A 20,276-nucleotide genomic window follows, 5' to 3' on the forward strand; every position below is an offset into this window, starting at 1 on the left:
AAAGAGTGACAGAGAGAGTGTGTGGCAAGGAGGGAGGAAGAAGGAAAGGGAGAGCAGGGGAGATTTTGAAACCTGAAAGCCTGCCCCGGTGACTACTCCTTCAAGGCTGCACCTCTTACCCCTTCCTAAACAGTGCCAGCCACTCTTATTCCGATCCCTTCTCCTCCCTGTGGTCCTGCCACCTGGCCCTTCCTGCCAGGCAGCAAGGTGTCCCTCAACAGACAAGGCCTAGGGCTTCCAACCCTCTAGAACCACAAGCTCAGCAAACCTGTAGTCTTTATAATTTACCCAGTCTGTGGTGTTCTGTTACAGTAGCGGGACGTGGAGTAGGACACCCCCAACTCCACTGTGTCCGTGGGGATACTTTACAGTAGGATGAAATGCCAAGTCAAGGATAGGGTCCATGGGGGATGGGAGACAAGAGATCTCTCGCACACGCATGTGCACGCACACACACACACACACACACACACACACACACACACACACACACACTTGTAATGAAAGTAACAGAGCAGAACTGTGCAGGAGCTTCCAAGAAATGAGCTCAAGCTTTAGCAAGAGGTGAGGAACGCTGAGCCGGAGGTAGGGGCATAGGGGGAGGGAGAATGAACATCTGATAACACTGAAATGATATTAAAATAATATTGACGCAACATCAAGATTTGATAAGTATAAACACATCTCGGCATTTTCTTTTAGAGACAGGCATTAATTGATTCCAGAAAAAGCAATATCTGCTGCTAGAAGTCAAATATCACCATGATACACTAGTGAGCAACTGTGATATACAGACAGGGTTGTCAGCGAACCCCTGGCAGTGAGGCCGAAATGCAGGGGGCAGGGTGATGAAATGAAAGAACTAAATAATGTCTCGTGTAAATCACTTACCCTGTGCACACTAGCAATAAATGGCACCGTGTTCGGAAGACCCACATAACCACACTCACACTGGCTGGCAGGCCCACAGAGCCGAGACTGAAGGGAGATGGGAACAGTAAAGGCCGATTCCTAGTGCACATCTTTTTGATAATACTGGGTCTTACCTAAGGGTCTTAGTCCACTTTAATGAACAGTTAAAAACAGGAAGGTAAGACTCTAAGAGCACTGACTGCTCTTCCAGAGGTCCTGAGTTCAATTCCCAGCAACCACATGGTGGCTCCCAACCATCTGTAATGGGATCCGATGCCCTCTTCTGGTGTGTCTTAAAGACAGCTCCAGTGTATTCATAACAAACAAACAAACAAGACTCTGTGCTTTGATACGAGGTTCCGGTCATGTCTGCTTGGCCAAGCGTGGAGGTGAGCAGTCTAAACCTCCACTGCCCTCTTACCATCAGGGTCGTGCCCGATTTCTCCGCGGGTTTGTGGAGAAGAGATGAATGTGCTAGACACGGTCCACGTGGCACCACTCGGCAGACGGTAATGCCAGTGTCTGACTTTTTTTTTTTTTTTTTTTTTTTTACTGTACCCTTTTACAGTTTGCCACTAGACAAGTTTGTAACACTAGACAAACTAGGGCATCGTAGCCCGACAGAAACTTCTGAGGGCCTACAAAAACACAGACCAAGAAATGATATGTCTACTTCAAAAAGATTTGGCTAGGAAAAATTAGAACATTCAGCTGTGCAGCGCTGAGTCAGACACAAATGGGCTAGAGAGCTGTGCCACCCACCCCTCGCCTGGGCTATGTGCCGCCTCGCCCCCATTTCTCTGTGCTTGGATGTGATCTCTAAGCGGTGTCAGTCAAGGGGGTAAAGCCACAGCCCAGAGCTCAGAGACAGTCCTCAAGTTCTCTGTCAAGAGCCCCATCTGTGTCCTGGGTGGGTAGAGGCACTGTGGCGAATGCCATGAATGGTAGAGGACTAGGAGGGCCTTATTAATATCAGCTGCCCACCTCCAGGGTCAGGTCTAACCTTGGCTAGTGCTTTAGAAGTGGGGCAGTTTTGTCAATGAGCAGGGAAGTCCACAAGTGTAACGTATGAGGTGTAAAGCAATCCCTTGGTCATAATCTCACGCAGTGCAAAGCATGTGACTGCAGGCTGCAGTAACCCGCAAAACGGGGAGTCAGGACTAGCATGCATGAGCCGCTGCAGGCTGCAGTAACCCTCTCTGCTTTGCATACCATGCAGCCTTCCACACCCATGTGGCAAACTCCTACACAACCTTTAAGCCCGGGCCTGAATCCCCCTACTGGAGTCATGTGGCCACAGACTGAGGGATGCTATTCTATGTAATTGGCTTATTTTTCACACCACCCTGTCCCAGGGCTGGCAAAATTCAGACATCTAGATTTATATCTATACATGTTTAACGTGTTCAATATTATTAGAAAAAAAATCAACGTTCTCAGCCGAGTCCTCTGTGTCACCATCACTGTAGAGACGGCTCACAGGAGACACTTTAACCGAGAGGAAGAACGGCCTTAAAGCAAGAGCAATGGACCAGCAAATGAAAACAATACCACTCACGGTTGGCACTATTTCCAGTAAAACAAGCAACAATAGAGGAAGCAGATAAAAGATACGCAGAGAGGAAACCTGCCTCCTCCCGAGCCCCGGTGTGGTGTGGTGTGGTGTGTGTGTGTGTGTGTGTGTTAGGCCCTCATCTAAGCTTTCCTAACATATGCGTCTAGAGGCTGCAGGCACATAACGGTCCTATAAGCTATGTTGGGGTACCAGGCTGCAGTTACAGGGTCCCATCAGCCCTTGCAGGAATATATTCTCTAAATAGATCACTCCAGGCTTCTGAGAGCAAACACAAAGAAGCTCTTCCAGGCAGTGACAATTTTCCACTCTGCCACGTAGCCACTGACACATCTTCGGTTGTGCTAAGGATCTAGAACTGCTCTCTATCTCCCGCGGCCATCAGAAGGTGCCACATTTTCAAAGTGGCTTAACCAGAGGTGACCTGTGGACATTTCTTTCTTGTTTGCTCTTCTTCTAGTACTAGGACTCAAACCCATGGCTTCATGCTGCCAGTTAAATTCTCTACCACTGAACTATACCCTCCGACCTTATGATGACCTTGTGGTTTTATTGCATAAACTTTACTTTGACTGTGACCATTTACAGATCTTGTCTTCAAGCTTTTGCCTTCAGCGGAAACACACTGTGAACATGTAACAGCCATGAGCCCGTGACGGGGACGAGGGTGTTTTAGAAGGACTCAGCTTTGTGGTGTTTTGTGGTGGTTCTGGGAACTCAAGCTTGAATGTCACCCCTGTTACTTGGGGTAGTAGCACTGTACACAGGACTTGCTAGCTGTGGGTGGGGTATACAGCTTAGAGGATTCACTTAAGAATCCAGCAAGGCTGTCTATGTGCAGGTGCCGTGTGAGCTTTTGAAATGCTATGCACATGATCCCTCTTTAGACGCTGTGGGAGGCTTTGTGATCCAGGACCATACTCAAGAAAGAATAGATCATGAGTCTGCCTGTTTGAGCTTGGATAGATACACATAGACACACATAAACACAGACAGATACACACACGCGCACACATACACACACACACACACAAAGATACACAGACATATACACTCATATAGATACACACACAGACACACACAGATACACATACACACATTCATATATAGACAGACACACAGAGACCCACACATAGACATTTACACACACAGACTCACAGACATACACATGCACACATGTACATACGCAGTCACACACAGATTTTATATATACACACACACTCATATATAGACACACGCATGCACAGACACACAGATATACATAGTCACACACAGATATACTCACAGACATACGCACATACACAGACATATACAAACACACACAGAGAGACACACAAATACATACACATACATACACACATGTGATCCACTGTTAATATTATTAGAATCTGAGCTTAGGACTTAGCTAGTGAAAACTATCTGGAGACTATGGAGAGGAGATGAAGCATGAGAAGAGAGGGGTCATGGTATCAGCAATGATAATTATCTAAAGAACTTCATTGGCTTCTGAAACTAGATGAATTTCTTCTGGCATTATTAAATTTTCCAGGATTTTTCAAAGCTTTTGTTTTAGGTCACGGCAATAGAAAGCATGAAATAAAAATGGAAATGAAAGATGAAGGCAGGACCTGTTTAATATGGGTATTTTAGAACTGTAGATAGGTGTGTTCTGAACTAACCGTACGTATGCACGTGTGCATAAACATCACATAGAGACTAACTGGAGATTGGATTGTGAACTCCTACACCTCCAATACTAGTGGCTCCCATAAAATGCAAGTTAGATGTCTAAAATTAGTGAAATCTCAGGTTGTTTGAACTGGGCTCGCCTATCTGTGTTCAGACAGTAAGGATGACTCCCCTCTGCGGGTGCTGAGTTTTGACTGGAAACCATGGTTCCCTCCTGGAGAAAATAGAGCAATGCTGCCCCCTGCTGGACAAAGGATAACAGTGCCTTAACATTCTGATGGATGTTTGGCTATGGAAAACTAACTTGCAAGACAGAAACCGTGAATCTCCCTTTCATTTAAAATCATCATCATTATAATAAATATTTGTATCTGGGCATGCGTTATCTATTAAATGGCAGGCGCATTGCAAGGCCCAAAATTCAACACCAGTTAAGGGGAACTGGCCCCAAGTCAAACCTCAATGGTGGACTTCCTTTCAAAGTCCTAACTCGAGGACATTTCTGGTAAGAATTCAGACAGTTTAAGCAAGTCCCTACTGACTTGGATGCGATGTGCTCCTTATCGGCTGATCAGGCATGTCAATGTGGCAGTGTTTCCAGTTAAAAGCTTCCCTCGAGAAACACAAAATTCCCCGGAAGAGAATGCTTCCCCTTCTCCTAGGACAGAAATACAGAAGTGTAACGTCTTCAAGGCGGAAGGGCCATAGTCACAGATCCGCTGTAACTGATGAGCTAAGATGACACTCCTCCCTTTCCTCTTCTCTTAGGCTTGCCCATTCACTCTTCCCACTACACACACACACACACACACACACACACACACACACACACCTCATCTTCTGCCTTCCTTCATGTTTCCCTCCTTTTCTGGCTGTAGAGGTGACAGTGAAATCTAAAGTCATGGTTTTTCACAGCTATGCCTCATGATAGTGCATCACTGAATGTTCAGTATGTTAAGGACTATGGGTCCTGTCCATTAAGTCTTACAGCAACCCTTTAAGGTAGGTAACATTTATGCACATTGTACAGCTGGGGAAGGCTGAGGCTTCGGGTGGGTACCTTGCCATGGCCATACTGCTAGCAAGTGAGCATGCCTTCTGACAACCTTTAGTTAGCCACTATGATGAACACAGACGACATGGAGAATGAAGACTAGAAATGACCAGCAGGGAGATCTTTGTCTTGATCCCCCTGGTAGCAGCAGCCCCAAGGAGGAAGGGATGCTGGACAGTGAGCCCTCTCTAGGCTGCAGACAGGGACAGATGATCTCCGTCACCACACTTGAGACACTGTGGACTACCCAGGACTACGAGAGGACTGTGTGAACCGGGGGCTGAACAAGGAGCTCAAAAGCACACCTTAGACCTCAGCGAGACAAACCCTAAAGGTCACACACTAAGAATGTCTCTGTTCAGGCTATACAGTCTTACCCATGGCAGAGAATATGCCAGGAGAGCTTCCTGACTCAGCTGAGCACTCTTTTATAAGAATGACTTTTAAAAAGTAATTATTCATTTATTTTACGTATATATAAGTACACACCAGAAGATGGCATCAGATCCCATCACAGATGGTTGTGCACCACCATGTCGCTGCTGGGACTTGAACTCAGAACCTCTGGAAGAGTAGTCAGTGCTCTTAACCACTGAGCCATCTCTCCAGCCTTCAAGAATGACTTTGGTTATATAGAAACCAAGCATTCGTCATTCAGTATTTGTTTTAATTCTGTGGGATTTTTTTTTAAATTTCTAGATTGGTAAAAACTAGAATTTAAACGGTATGGGACACCATTTAAAATTTCTCTTTTATGCATCTGTTACTTCTAGCAAATGCTCTCATTTGAATACTGCAATGCAAATTAACTCACAAACACTGTAATACTGATCAAGGACCTCAAGGGGTGGGGTGGGGTTTAGTGGTCACTTACAGACAATGAACAAGCAGAAGAACTAGATGATGCAACATTTGATGTGCCCTTTGTCATCCTCATCTATAAAATGTGTGAACATATTTTCTAAAACAGTCCCTTTGTAAATGAACTTAGTTTTCGAGGTTAGTACTTGAGTAAGTCTGGAATTTATTCTGATGGTTGCCAACTATGTTCTCAAAGCCTCCCCTATGTGCCTACTGAGTTTCCCATCATGCTCCAGGGCTTATAATTACAATGGAAACAAGAAGATGAATACTGAAGTAATTCTAGTAATGGAAAGCATTTTAAATATGAAGTAAAAGGATAGGACAAGTTGGGGGTTTCACCAGGCCACACAGTTCGTTCCACCAGCTAGGTGGCGCTATTGAACAATACTAACTTGGTTACTATTGAACAAGGCTAACTCAGTTAGTTACTGGTCCCGCCAGAACTGCTTCTATTACATATAGTCAGGTGCTCTTTGTTTTTAAATTAACCTGCTTATTTATTTTAGCTGTTACCATCAATCACTGCAATTTAGCATACAAAATTGGGCCTAAGAAATAGCTGTCAGATCACAGTATGCTCGACTTGTTTGCTCATTTGTATTGGTGGCACTGGAGGTCAAATTCAGCACTGTGAGCATGTAGACAAGTGCTCTGCCACTGAACCCACATTTCAGGGTTTTGAGAGTTAAGGATCCCAGCACTGGGGAGGCAGAGGCAGGAGGATTTCTGAGTTCGAGGCCAGCCTGCTCTACAGAGTGAGTTTCAGGACAGCCAGGGCTACACAGAGNAACCCTGTCTCGAAAAACAAAAACAAAAACAAAAACAAAAACAAAAACAAAACAAAACAAAAGAGTTAAGGAAAGGAGACACAGACGCATTAAAATTCATGGCTCAGGAGTACCACAGTCTTTCTCTTACGTTTATTGCAAGGGGCATCCTACAGAAGGGACTATAGACTTCTCTGGGTTCGCTTCTGTTTTTCTTTCAAAAGGGGCAGGGGTTAAAAAAAAAAGTAAAGATCGTGGGGATTTAGCAGTAAGAAAAAGGGGTGTGTAATGGTCAGAGCTCATTGTAAACCTGATTGGATTGAGTCAACGGGAAAATAGAAGTTTGGGTGTTTTCTGAAGGTGCTTCCCGGAAGGTTCAACGGAGGAGAGAAAACCATATCTATTGGTGGACGGTACCATCCTGTGGGATGGTGTCTGAATAAAGAGGAGGAGGGCTGGCCACTGGCTCTTTCCCTTCTTGCTTGCAGGCAGCTGAGGCAATGCGAATAGTGTGCCTGTAACATCTGGGGATCATATCCAGGCTGTGGGCCTGCTAGGTAAGAGCTCTACCACGGAATTGTGCTATCAGCTCTGAAAGTCTCGCATACGGGGAAACACCAGGATTCTAACGTGCCTGCCATCCACGAGAACAAGGCGGTCTGGAGCGGATGGGTAAAAGAGAGCTACGCCCCCTTTCACCTCTCTGACCTTTAACCCACCAGTGCATCATGGCGACAGAGCAATATGGCGCCTCGCATCTGCAGAAGTCTAACTATAACAAGAGGTTGGTCAGAAAGTCTCTGCCTTAGGGGACACAGAGACTATTAGGACAAAGGAACCGCTTGCTCCCTTGGCCTTCGGCAATGCCAAGTCACCACAGTACACAGAAGTTCATTTGGTCATGCGTGCACATACTTCACAGCAGCGGAGAGCTAATCTGGGGCCATAAATTGTATCGCCACAATCCCTACTCAGTAACTGAGTTTAGGACAGACAGCAGGGGTCTCGGGAACCCCTTCTGTGCCAGGAATTATGCACCCAAGATGCACCCTGAAAACAGAATCGATATACCACCCCATGTAACCCTGTGGAGCAGCTGCACCGGGCTTCTGCAAGCTTTTCATCCTACTACCCAAGAACCCCGGATGCCCCTGACTCCTCCTGAGGCCTTTACCACGCTGTTACTGCCAAAATCAAAGAGGAAAGAGTTGTAATTTACTGGTGGGACGATGGTAGCTGGAGGTCAAAGAGCTAAGGGTGACCCAGTCTTCACAGGTCTCCGGCTTTGGTGAGTGTGTTTACAGAGTGTGGGATCAAGGCCCACCGTCTCAGAGATGCCATCCATTTAGCTGAAGAAAGCAGAAAGTTAATTCAAGCAGCAGCTAGGTGCATGCCCCTCTGGAAACACTTGTCATTGGAGGTTTACATGTGTTTAAAAACAGATGTTTTGTTTTTTGTTTTTTCGAGACAGGGTTGTAGCCCTGGCTGTCCTGGAACTCACTCTGTAGACCAGGCTGACCTCGAACTCAGAAATCCGCCTGCCTCTGCCTCCCAAGTGCTGGGATTAAAGGCATGTGCCACCACCGCGCCCGGCTTAAAAACAGATGTAAATGGCTTCACATCTTACCATTTAACAGATATCTGGATAAATATGTGTCACCAAGATTCAGTCAGTCAGCCCTTTATCCCCACCTCCTCTCTTTCTCCTGTCTTTCCTTCACACACACACACACACACACACAGAGAGAGAGAGAGAGAGAGAGAGAGAGAGAGAGAGAGAGAGAGAGAAGAGAGGAAGAGAGGAAGAGACAGAGACAAGACAGACAGACAGACAGAGGAAGGGTCCACACAAGAATGCCTGAGGTCTTCCTTTAAGACTCTAACGTAGGGTAAGCCCTCTCTAGGGCTGCCCAGAAAGAGGGACGCTCACAGTGTCTTACAGGACAGTCATCAGACACAGCAGCATGCCGATACCTTCCCATTCAGTAGAGTAAACTCCTGCACGTGCCTGTCATCGGGAGGACAGAGGGGCTCTAGTTTCAAAGCCCAGCCCACTGAAGGCTCTTTCCACTTCTAGCCCTTCAAACCGATTTTCTAATAGGAAGACTCTCAGCAGGGCTCACCTTTAGGTTTCCAGGCACGTGCTCACATGCCGATAAATTAGATTTTCATTTCTGAATGAGAGAGGGAGAGAGCCGGGAGGCTTTTGGAGAACCTGTCAGCCCATCTACGCAAATGACAGGGCTGCAGTGTAGCAGTGAAGGGCAAAGACAGGTCCTGGGGATACAGATGTGGTTCAAAGTCCAACCTGACTGTCTGCACCCCTGGGAGGGTGGCTTCTGTTGGCTATGTCTACCAGGCCACCTGCCCTCGCCCATTTTCCAGCACAACAGCACAAATCCACAAACTGATGGGGGAAATAAGTATGCAAGACGGGCTGTGCAAAGTAGATTGAGGAGCGTAGGGAAGAGTGTGGCAAGAGAACATCTTCTTCTCCAGCTAAATAATAATGAGAGGAAAATAAATGATGGGTTTCTGAAAGTAATTCTATTCACAGTGACACCATGGGCTGTCCTGCGATCACGTTGGAGCTCTCTATTTCTCGTTCCTACTTGGGGAGCACCTTGGTGTGTGAGAGCAAAGTCTTAACTGCATTTTCGATTTGTTTCCCTATCTAATCTACTGCCGGGGTTTTACACGCCAGAGTGGGTTTGTCAATGGCGATTGGGCCAGAGCGGCCCCATCTCAAGCAGCTCTTGCCCTACCACTGTTTGCATCCAGGAGCCCCGGGTGTGCGCTCTTATTCTGCATCCTCTCTTCACCCTGGCAATACGCCTGGGGTAAGCTGGTGGAGAATGTTGTGAACTTCTGTTTTTAAGGAGCGGGACATAGCCCTGGGGAGGCTAAGCATGGTGAGTCTGTGTTTCACCTTAAAGGGTGAGTCTGTGTTTCACCTTAAAGCCTAGGGTTTGGAATCGAAAAAGTTCATGCTTCTCTCTGTCTTTGAAAGCCTGGGGGACACAAGATGCCACATTGTATTTTCATCTCCCAAGTCCTTGTCAAGACTGGAAAACCTTAAACGGGACCCTACCAGGGAGAGGGCGTCCAGTGGCGTTACCTGGGTCCTTGTAGATGCTCAGCACACCCTTGAAGTAATGAGGTAAAAATCTTTCCAGTAAAAGCAGCACGTCTTCCAGCTCCTCCAGTATCCCCACAAGCAGGAAGTTTTCGTTCACGTTCAGCTTGGCCCGCTCCAGCGCCCACTCGCCGGGCTCCCTTGACAAGACAAGAAAGTTGCTTCACCTCAAAGACCTGTGATGTGCAGCAACAACCCCATGAGGCTAGTTCTAGAACTGTGTGGTCTTCCCTGGTTTCTCTAGCTGAGGTGCGTTTCACATGTGCACAAAGGCCTGGGCCTTGAATATGCCTCTCTAAGTATTTGGTGAGAGACAAATATAGGTACAGACACTTAGGACCTGAGCAGATGGTTAGCATGGCTTTAAAAAAAATAATAATTTAGTTTATGTATGTGAGTACATAGTCGCTCTCTTCAGACACACCAGAGGAGGGTATTGGATCTATTACAGCTGGTGGTGAGGCACCATGTGATTGCTGGGCCTGGACTTGAACTCAGGACCTCTGGAAGACCACTCAGTGTTTTCAACTGCTGAGCCATCTCTCCAGCCCCTAAAATAGTTTTTTTTTTTTTTTTTTTTTATGGAAGAACCAAGTAGAACAAACAATGAAGTTAGTTACTGGCTATAAGTTTGCAGTGATCAAAACTAGTGTCCCATAGCACCTGCTAGTCATCTCTTCATTTTAAGCATTAACATTGTTGCTTTTGTTTGTTTGGGTTACAGAAGGGAAAGAGGGCATTTCTGTATAAGTGCAGTTTGGGGGAGTTTGGCTGAGCCAAGGTCGCTGGCAACACCACCAACAGCAACCCTTTCCTGCTCTCCAGGATTGGAGTAAAAGTTCGACAAGTGATGTTGGCGGAGGAAATCTGAAGAACTGGGGGGGGCACGTGAGTACACTGTCCAGAGGAAACAGACAAAGTGAGACCCACTTTAGGGAATAAACACTCCTTGGAATAAGCACCTCCGTTGTAAAGAAAAAGGGAAGCAACTTAACCCTGAATCTTCTCGGCAGCAAACTGATCTGCTGACTGATAATGGTCATCAGGGTCAATATGTGGGGGAAAGACTGCCAGAATCCAGGATGTTGATGATGCCTACAATTTACATCGTAAGCAGACTTTCATGCTTCAGTAAGCTAAGCAAAAACAACAATCAAGATTAAATAGAAATGGGAACATAAGCCAAAAAAAAAAAAAAAAAAAAAAAACCCGAGACTGTGTCACAGTTTCGTGTCAGCTATGCCCCTAAGGCAGGAACACAAACGCTCACTACTCTAGTCGATCTTTTCCCAAAGGAAAACAAGGGTTATTTCCTCCACACAGTGATTCATTGTTGCAACCCTGTCTAGGTTGTAGCTGTGTACTTAGAACAATACATCTGACTTCAGCTGTGGGTACCTTAGGAATGCTTGTGCCTGCCCTGGGGTTTGCTGCCTACCCCCGTAGGTCACTGTGTAAGGAAGGCTCTGTGTTCAAGTCAGACCAGCTTGCTCATTAGAAAGTAACCCCCCCCCCTCCTTCTGTACCTTCCTAATGCTGTGACCCTTTAATACGGATCCTTATGATGGGGTGACCCCCGACTGTGAATTTCTTTTCATTGCTACTTTCATAACTGTAATTTCCTTACTGTTATGAATTGTAACATAAACATCTGTGTTTTCTGGTGGTCTTGGGAGGCCCATGTAAAATGGTCAGTTGACCCCACAAGGGTCCTGGCCCGTCAGTTGAGAACCATTGTGGCTCGTATCTCATTAGAGGTAACATCAGCCCGAGTGTGTGTTTCCAGAGTCTTGGACCTGATACAGCTCGCCAGAGCAGAGATGGTTGTGGGTTAACAATCACCGTGGCCACCTGACTCTGCTCTCCACTGTCTTGTCGGGTGAGAGGAAGCACTGTGTTTTCGGTGGGCGAACGGATTTGGCGGGTGTTCCTGTTTCACAGCGGTGTGTAACCGTCTCTGTGGTTTGTGCCACAGATCCTCACCTCCCCTGCATGACCCTCAGGATGGCAAATGATACTCTTGAAGAGCTTGTTGCCATCGTGACGTAAATCCCACAAGGGTGAGGGGCTTCCTGGGGGAGGATTTGCAGTGCCAGAGTGGCAGGGACCTTGCCCCGTATGCCTGTATGCTTACCTACATCTGGGGTGCTGTCCACAGAAATATGGGATGATGTAAAATAACCTGGGGTTGGAACACTCGGGGTAGTTTTCCAGAATGCACTCATTGATGTCCTAGGAGAGAAGACACGGCAATGAAAAGCCTTGTGGTCTTAGCTTTGCTGAATGCCACAGAATTAAAAAAATAATAATAATACCTTTTTACTAGACAGAGAATTCACAGGCTTCCCAAGAAGGCGTTCCCTTTGCTTCTCAGTATCTGCGTACACTGGCCAGGTACATGGATAGCCTGGGCAGGTCAGGCCGTGCCTACTTGGTTAAATATCCTCATCTCCAGTAGGCTGAAACTTTTGGCTGGGTCATATGCATGCTAAGGAAATGTCTAAATGCTTGTGTTTCACATTGGCTGGCTAGCTGCCAGCCCACTGTCCATTCATGTCTAGGGAATTAACCCAGTAAGTTTTCATTCTTAATGAATTTTGACTTAATCACTTACCATTATAGCTAATCCTATATAAGTGAGTTTCTTTATGTACGCATACGTCCGATAAATAATCATGAAGTCTCTAACGGTCTCACAAAGGGTTCCGAAATGTCAGAGAAGCTATGCATGATCTCGGCAATATGTGTAAGGAAGAAAACGACAGGGTTTGAGGACATAAGCATTCCACCACTTCCCACCACTTTCCACGGCAGCAGTGTGGGTCTCAGTTTTCTCTCCCTTGAAGCCAGACATAGACTCTGTTAGCACTGTAGGAGTTTGCAATAGCCAGGGGTGGGATGAAAACTGAGAGGGCGGGGTTACATCAGCCCCCCACTGGAGCAGAAGACAGCAGAGGCAGGGGGCTGGCTGCTTGGATGGGAATGGGAAAGGGGGTTAGTATGCTATGGGGTTCAGAAGGCTCCGTTTCTAAAGAACGCCACAAATAACCCTGCGAGGTCAACCCGTGCGAAATCATAAATTTCTCGTTCAGAGAGCGCAGTTAACTAGGCTTCTTTTCTTAGACCAAGGCGCATCCTGAGGGATTACAAGGAGTTCCATTTCAGCCCATTAGGCTGATGAATGGTGCCCATTACAGCCCTGCTAAGGAGATTCTTTGGAAGAAGTAAGAAAGAGGTGTCTCCGGCAGAAGGTCAAGGGCCGTACCCAGTACCTGCTGCTCAAGGATGCAGACAGAGATGCTCAAAACTAAGACCTTCAGGATCAGATCCTGAACAGCTTCGTGGTTCAGCTGAGGACCAACTTAACCCCCCAGGGAATCAGAATCTTGGTGCAGCGTGTTGTTCTGAAGGGGGTCCCTGAGCTTCTGGGGACAAGAGAGCCTGCCCGTAAGTACTGACTTTCAGATTTGGTGGATGACTATATGAGGAGCATCTCTTTGCAATGAACTTCCTTTAGCACATACATGTCATAAAATGATCTCACAACTTTATCTTTTTCTCCCCCATTCCTTTAACTTTTATCTTATTTTCTGCACAGGACTGGTTTGCCTGCACACGTGCTTGTGTGCCCCTTGCACGCCTGGAGTCCACAGGGGAACCTGGAGTTCACAGGGGAACTTGGATTCCCTGCCTAGAACCGGAACTGCAGACGGTTGTGAGCTGCCGTGCGGATGCTGGAAACGAACCCAGGTTCCCTGGAATCGCACGCAGCCAGTGCTCTTGACCGCTGAGCCAGTTCTCCTAATGTTCCTTTTAATTTTAACGATTTAAGTAGACATGGTTTACTCTTATTTCATCAGGGTTTTATTTCATTAGGGTTTTTTTTTTTTTCTTTTCCTCGGTGTGTAAATCTTGAGTTTCGCTGGGATTTCCATACATGTCTGGCATGTGCCTCAATTCTGTCTGTCACCCACTTCTCGCCGCTTTTACTTCCTTCTCAGGGACTCCCTTTGGCTTCTCTTTCTCCCAACATGCTTACACGTTTGCAATGTATTAAATCTGGATTAATTAGGTCTGCCCACGGAGGAAAACTACGCTTTCTTTGGTCTCTCTTCCCCGTCTATCTTCAGGTCCTATACACACACTAAGCCACATGGGCAGTGCTAATTTTAGTTTTCTGAAAAACTCCATCCACGCTGACTTCTGCCGTGGCTACACCAGTGTGTGTTCCCATCAGCAGTGTGTAGACTTCCTCTTTCCCCACACTCTAGCCAGCACCTGTTCTGCTTACAGCAGCCGTTATGACTAAGGTGGGGGTTGGGGGGGTGTTCTTTTTTTTTCTTTGCATGTAGACGATAAATGCCTAAGAGTGCGTTTTATAAAAATCATTAAAACTTACACCTAAACTTTCTTTTAAAAAAAAGATTTACTTGATGTATGAGTGTTCTATCTGCGTGTACACCTAAATGCCAGTAGGAGGCATTAGATCACATTATAGATGGTTGTGAGCCACCATGTGGTTGCTGGGTGTTGAACACAGGACCTCTGGAAGAGCAGCCAGTGCTCTCAGCCGCTGAGCCATCTCTCCAGCCCCCTCGATTTTCTTTAATTTAGAGTGGGAAAATCTAAGATACAGTCAAGTTGACTTCTCCCTCTGGACCTTGGATTCTATGCTCCTTGTAGAGTCCTCTACGGCCTAAGGCTAGCTCTCTTTTACAATGAAGTCTTAGGCACAGGACTTAACGCCATGGAAAATTTCACAGCATTAGGGAAATAGCAAATACTTCAAAGAGTGCACTGAGGATAACTGGTGATTCTTTCTGCATGCAAAGCTATAAGAACCTAACCTACCTGGAATTTATCCTAAACAAATTGTATAAGCATTTAGTCTAGGAGTCCAACAAATTACCCCCCCCCCCAAATGGCTTATATATTTTTGTTGCTCATAGTTTAGGTAATTAGAAGGAAATCTGAGTTCTGCCTCATGTCTTCAATAGTTGTGTATCCTTAACAAAATGACGATGCCCCTGAAACCCAGGTTCCTCATTTGTAGGCCATGGTGGACCGATGTGCCTGGCCCCCTAAACCAGGTTCTGTATGGCAGAGAACTAGAAAAGAGAGCCATTCTTTGATTCAAAAATTACGTGTAAATAAGTGTCCTCATTCAGCATTTTCTGTCAATACACTTCCACCTCTCATAGAAGACTGTTTCAGGAAAGTGCTGATGTTAGCAGACCTCGCTGCAGCTCCTGAAGGCTCCTGAAGTAGTGGGTCCTGGGCAAATATTTATGTCTCACAGGCTCAAGTTCTTCATCTGTAAAACGGGCACAATATTTGCCTCCCACACCCCCTAACACACTCAAGTGGGATTAGAAGGTCTGTATGCCCTTTATTTTATCTATCATTCAGTGTTGGGATTCAGACAGATAAAGGGCTGAGGAACATATTTTACATACCAAAGCTGACCTGGCTTCCAGGTTCTTCCAGCATCCCTTAGTCCTTACTGGTTGTAAGACGTGGATAAGCCACTCTGCCCTCCGCCCTGAACTTTCTACCCAAGAATATGCCCCCCCCCAGAAGGTCTTCCTCTATAACACTGTCTTCCTATATAACAAGTCTCTTCTTTCTTCTCTCTCTGTCTGTCTCTGTCTCTCTGTCTCTGTCTCTGTCTCTCTCTCTCTCTCTTTCTCTCTCTCGCTCTCTCGCTCTCGCTCTCTCTCTCCCTCCTTTCCTCTGTCTCCCTCCCCATGGTGACTTCCCTGGCCTCATTCTCTGGGACCAGAGAACCAGCCCTGAGAACAGCTTCCCAATAAACCTGCCTTATTCTGTATTCTAATGCTGCTTGAATGGACTCACTTCACCTGCAGAGAAGTGACTTATCATAGCTCTCACGTCCCGCCAGCTCGCTCTGCTCTCAATCATTTGGATTCCTTTTGCCTTCAGTGTTACGTATAGGTTACGGACAGTTTTAAAACAATGACTGCTGCCAACTCTGGGAAAACAGGAAGAAAAACATGGAAATGCGAAATGTATGATTTGTGTTCTGTGGAAAATGCGGTTGGTTGGAAACGAACTAAGAACACTGAGCAAAAGCAGGCAAAATCCCCCACCACGGCCCCATCCCTGCAGAGCTATTGACTTTCATCTCGGCTCACTTCCTACACGAAAGCCCAAGACAATGTAGTTTAAAAAAAAAAAAATCAACAACAACAACAACAACAACAAAAATGTTCCAATATCGATTTAAGAGAGATTGTGAGCGGGTAGAGTAGAGTTCAACAGTAAAGGGCAAGCAGAGGGTGATTTCTTGTGTGGGCTTTAACAGCGATGTTAGAAATGGGAAAGGGGGGAATACAGGAGCCCAGGAGCCCAGTCACCAAGGCATTAAAGCATCCTTGACCCACAGGTGGGCAGTGGCAACCAGAGTACTCATTTGATGGACTAGTCAATTTAGATAAGTAGAACGGATGTGACCTAAGTTTTATTGCAAACACTGCCTCATAAGCCTTTTATTTCAAATCTTTAAAAAAAAAATGACCCAGACTGGAGGAATCAACCGAGACTTCAGATAAGTTTCATGGACTTCAAGGGGTGGGTGGCCAGATACCCTCATTTCCTGCTCCATGCTCCGGTCCTGCCAGAATCACATCACCAGTGACACATTCCTACCAAAGGGTGTAGAAAGTGTCCTCTGGAGCTGGTCTGCACACAGCTCTTCAGAAAATATCACCACTAGGAAGTGCCTCTTTGTTCTACTGCAAGTGCCCCAGAGCGCGCATGCTAACACCTGTGGTATCGCTTTGGTGTCCGTGTGGTCCCTTGCACCACCTCTGAGACCCTGGCTATATGATGGGATGCAGGGAAAGACTGTTCGGGGTAAAAAAAAAAAAAAAAAAGGCATCACTTTGGTTTTGCTAGGACCAATATTCCTATTTGCTGGGGGCACTAGTTCAGCGTAGCTCAGAAATCCTCGTTTGCTTTGGTTGCTGCGATAAACAGTTTGACTGACAGCAACTTGGAAGGAAAGGGTTCACCGGCTTCCACCCCTACATCAGAGTCGTCACTGAGAGGAGTCAGGGCAGGAATGTAAGCCTGCTCCAGGCTAAGGTCAACCCAATTCTAAATGCACTCGGGGTTGGAGCCTCTTGGACGCACTTAATCCACACAATACCCACTTTTCTGTCATTGTAACAAAGTACCTGAGAGAAACAGTTAACGGAAAGAAATGTTTAGTTTGGTTCAGGGACACTGAGGTTTCAGTCCATCGCCAGCCCCCATCCCTCATACAAGCTGCCTTGGTCATGGCATCTCTTCACAGCAGTAAAACCCTAACTAAGACAAATAATTTTTTATTCAAATCGTACTGCAACATTTTTACAGGTGACAATGTCTATAAATATTAAATGTGGGTTGTTTTGTTTTGTTTTTGTTTTTTTTTAAACATACATTCTGGCCTTGGTGGGAAATCTTTTTCTCATGCCTATGGCAAACCAACAGGAAAATCTCCCCTCACTAAATCCGTCAGTTCATCAGCCGCACAGCGCGGCTGCCTCACCAGCAGGAACCCAGCTGCAGCCACCGTCCGTCTGTATCTCAGAGAAGTGAGGAAGCGTGCGGAGGCAGGACTTCCAGATAAGGCAACAGGGGAAAGCAGTGGAGGGAGACTCCGTGAATGACTCTGGGCTCTCGCTACGTTTCAGAAAACCCGCCAGAAACAGGGAGGAGCAGCTACATCCTGGACCTCTCACACACGCTCTTAGCGCAGCCCCCGTCAAGAAAGACCCTCCCTGTGCCAGACATATGTGAAACCTATGAGGGTGACCTCGCCACTCTCTTAAATGTCTAAGGAATACCGGCTGCACCTGGGGTTAGTCGTCATTTGGGATAACATTCCTGCTGGGAGAAGTGATGATTCTTCCTCTGGAGGCTTCAAGATCAAAAGTGGCTGTCAGGTCATAGTCAGGAGGACCACTTCCAGACAGAAGACAAGAGAGGAGCGTGGTATGAACAAGAGAGATGCTGAGGTCTCCCAGCTAGGGAGCATGGGAAGGTGAGAGACAAGCAGAGGGTCTGTCTTGTATTTATGGCACAGCAAGAGAACAGAACATCTCGTCGTGACTGGATGACAGACAGAGGCTCCGACCACCTGTTGTGAGTTGGTCCCAGGATCTCTTGGATCACCATCAGCACGTACTTGAGGTGAATGTCTTAACTATGATAAGACATCTTGTTCAGCAGGGACAGAGCCACACACTGTGCCATCAGGATTACTGCTCTCATCTCTAGCATCCATGATTGTCTTAGTTAGGTTTTTACTGCTGTGAACAGACACCATGACCAAGGCAACTCTTATAAAGGACAACATTTAACTGGGGCTGGCTTACAGGTTCAGAGGTTCAGTCCATTATCATCAAGGTGGGTGTATGGCTACATCTAGGCAGGCATGGGGCTGGAGGAGGTGAGAGTTCTAACTCTTCATCTGGAGGTTGCTAGTGGAAGACTGGCTTCCAGGCAGCTAGGATGAGGGTCTTATGCCCATGCCTTCAGTGACACACCTACTCCAACAAGGCCACACCTCCCAATAGTGCCACTCCTTGGCCAAGCATATACAAAGCATCACAATGCTGGAGTGGATCTTACAGTCACCTTCCCCTGTACCACCGAGGGGACTCACACTCCCGAGGCATGGAAGGAACCTACACTTCTCTTGGCTTCCTCTCCTGACTCTTCCATCTACAGAAATGGATTCTTGGGTGGGAATGGCCTCATAAATTAATGCGCACATACTAAGAGATCTGACTCAGTGTGACTCCAGGATATGCGCTCATCGACTCAACAACATGGCAATAATGTGAGGAAGGAAAGGAGGGAAAGCAGAGGAGACGCAAGCCTTTACTGAACAATGTAGCACCACAGCTGTAAAAGCATGTGGCAGGAATGAGATGTGTTCTGGGATCATATATATATATATATATATCTTGTTGAATGAACAAAGTTCAGGGAATCTGGCAGTAAATTCTATTGCTTCTGGAATGTATAGCCAGGGCCACTGAACTCTCTCCAATTCTATGGCTCAAACTGGGCTTGAAAATGAGAGACCTAAGACCACTAAAACAAGCCAAGTGCACAGACAGGCCGGTGTGGCTGGGGAATGAGCAGAGTGCCAGGATCCCTGCCCGCCTCAAGATGAGTTATCTTTTGCTCGGATCTATCGATTGGGCCTTGCGTAACACCTTACCTGATGTAAAGATTCAAAGTCTGAAAAATCTCTCACCAACAAGCCAAGCTCACGTTCATTTTGTCATTCATGTGACCTATCTTTGCATCCCATTTCTGCCCAGTGTTTGGTGCAATAAGATCCTGTTTTAGAGCTTGTGCCTCAGTTTCTGTCTTAGAAATCTTCCTTGTACCCCTGGTTCCTCTAGATCCGTGGCTCTCAACCTGTGCATCGTGACCACTTTAGGAAGTCAAATGACCCTTTCATGGGGGTCAAATATCAGATATCTTGCATATCAGATACATTACATACACATTCTAATTCCCGATAGTAGCAAAATTACGGTTATGAGGTAGCAACAACAAGACTTTTATGGTTGAGGGTCACTTCCGCATAAGGAACTGCACTAAAGGGTCGCAGCATTAGGAAGGTTGAGAGCCACTGCTGTAGATTCTAAAAGAGGAACTTTTGTCAGCTTCTCCTCCCTGCCATCCGGGTTAGGAACCAATTCTTGTCCCTGAACATCATGCCCATTGTCAGCTTGGTTAATAGCATAAGCTCTTGAAATGGCCATCTCCTGGATTCTGGGCATTTGCTGAGTACCACTGACTGTGCATTTATACCTTAACTTGCCAACTGCCAACCGACTATGCCTGCTGCAGTGTGGACATTAGGCTCTTGAGTCCCACCCCAGGACCGTCCCCCTCCACCTGTGGGTGATTGTAGGGCTGTAATCTTGGGATTACAGTGTGCCTCACCGGGGGGGGGGGGAAGAACAGCACCACCACCAACCACAGGGTTATCTTCTTTTCCCTTCCTAGGTGGGGTACAGGCTATGGAGGGTTCTGCTATTCCCACCGAACCTCTCATGAAAGAGGTGTCGCCTAACCCAAGTTAACAGAGTGAAGAGCAGCTTCTTCCATGGACAGACGGTGTTAAGAGCTATGTAGCACCTGGCGGTGGTGGCACGCCTTTAATCCCAGCACTTGGGAGGCAGAGGCAGGCGGATTTCTGAGTTCGAGGTCAGCCTGGTCTACAGAGTGAGTTCCAGGACAGCCAGGGCT

At 46.6% G+C, this 20,276-nt stretch overlaps 1 protein-coding gene across 2 annotated transcripts in view; it reads right to left on the reverse strand.

Annotated features, from left to right (window-relative positions):
* Ust (uronyl 2-sulfotransferase) overlaps window positions 1-20,276 on the reverse strand; it is a 290,831-nt gene that overhangs the window by 34,696 nt on the left and 235,859 nt on the right. For both annotated transcript variants that reach the window (XM_021221310.2, XM_029533013.1), the window contains 2 exons: window positions 12,130-12,227; window positions 9,978-10,135 (listed from right to left, as the gene is read on the reverse strand). In XM_021221310.2, the coding sequence (XP_021076969.1) occupies window positions 9,978-10,135; window positions 12,130-12,227 (256 nt within the window). The remainder of the gene's footprint in view (window positions 1-9,977; window positions 10,136-12,129; window positions 12,228-20,276) is intronic.

This window comes from Mus pahari, chromosome 21, assembly GCF_900095145.1.
Source record: "Mus pahari chromosome 21, PAHARI_EIJ_v1.1, whole genome shotgun sequence".
Taxonomy (NCBI): Eukaryota; Metazoa; Chordata; class Mammalia; order Rodentia; family Muridae; genus Mus; species Mus pahari.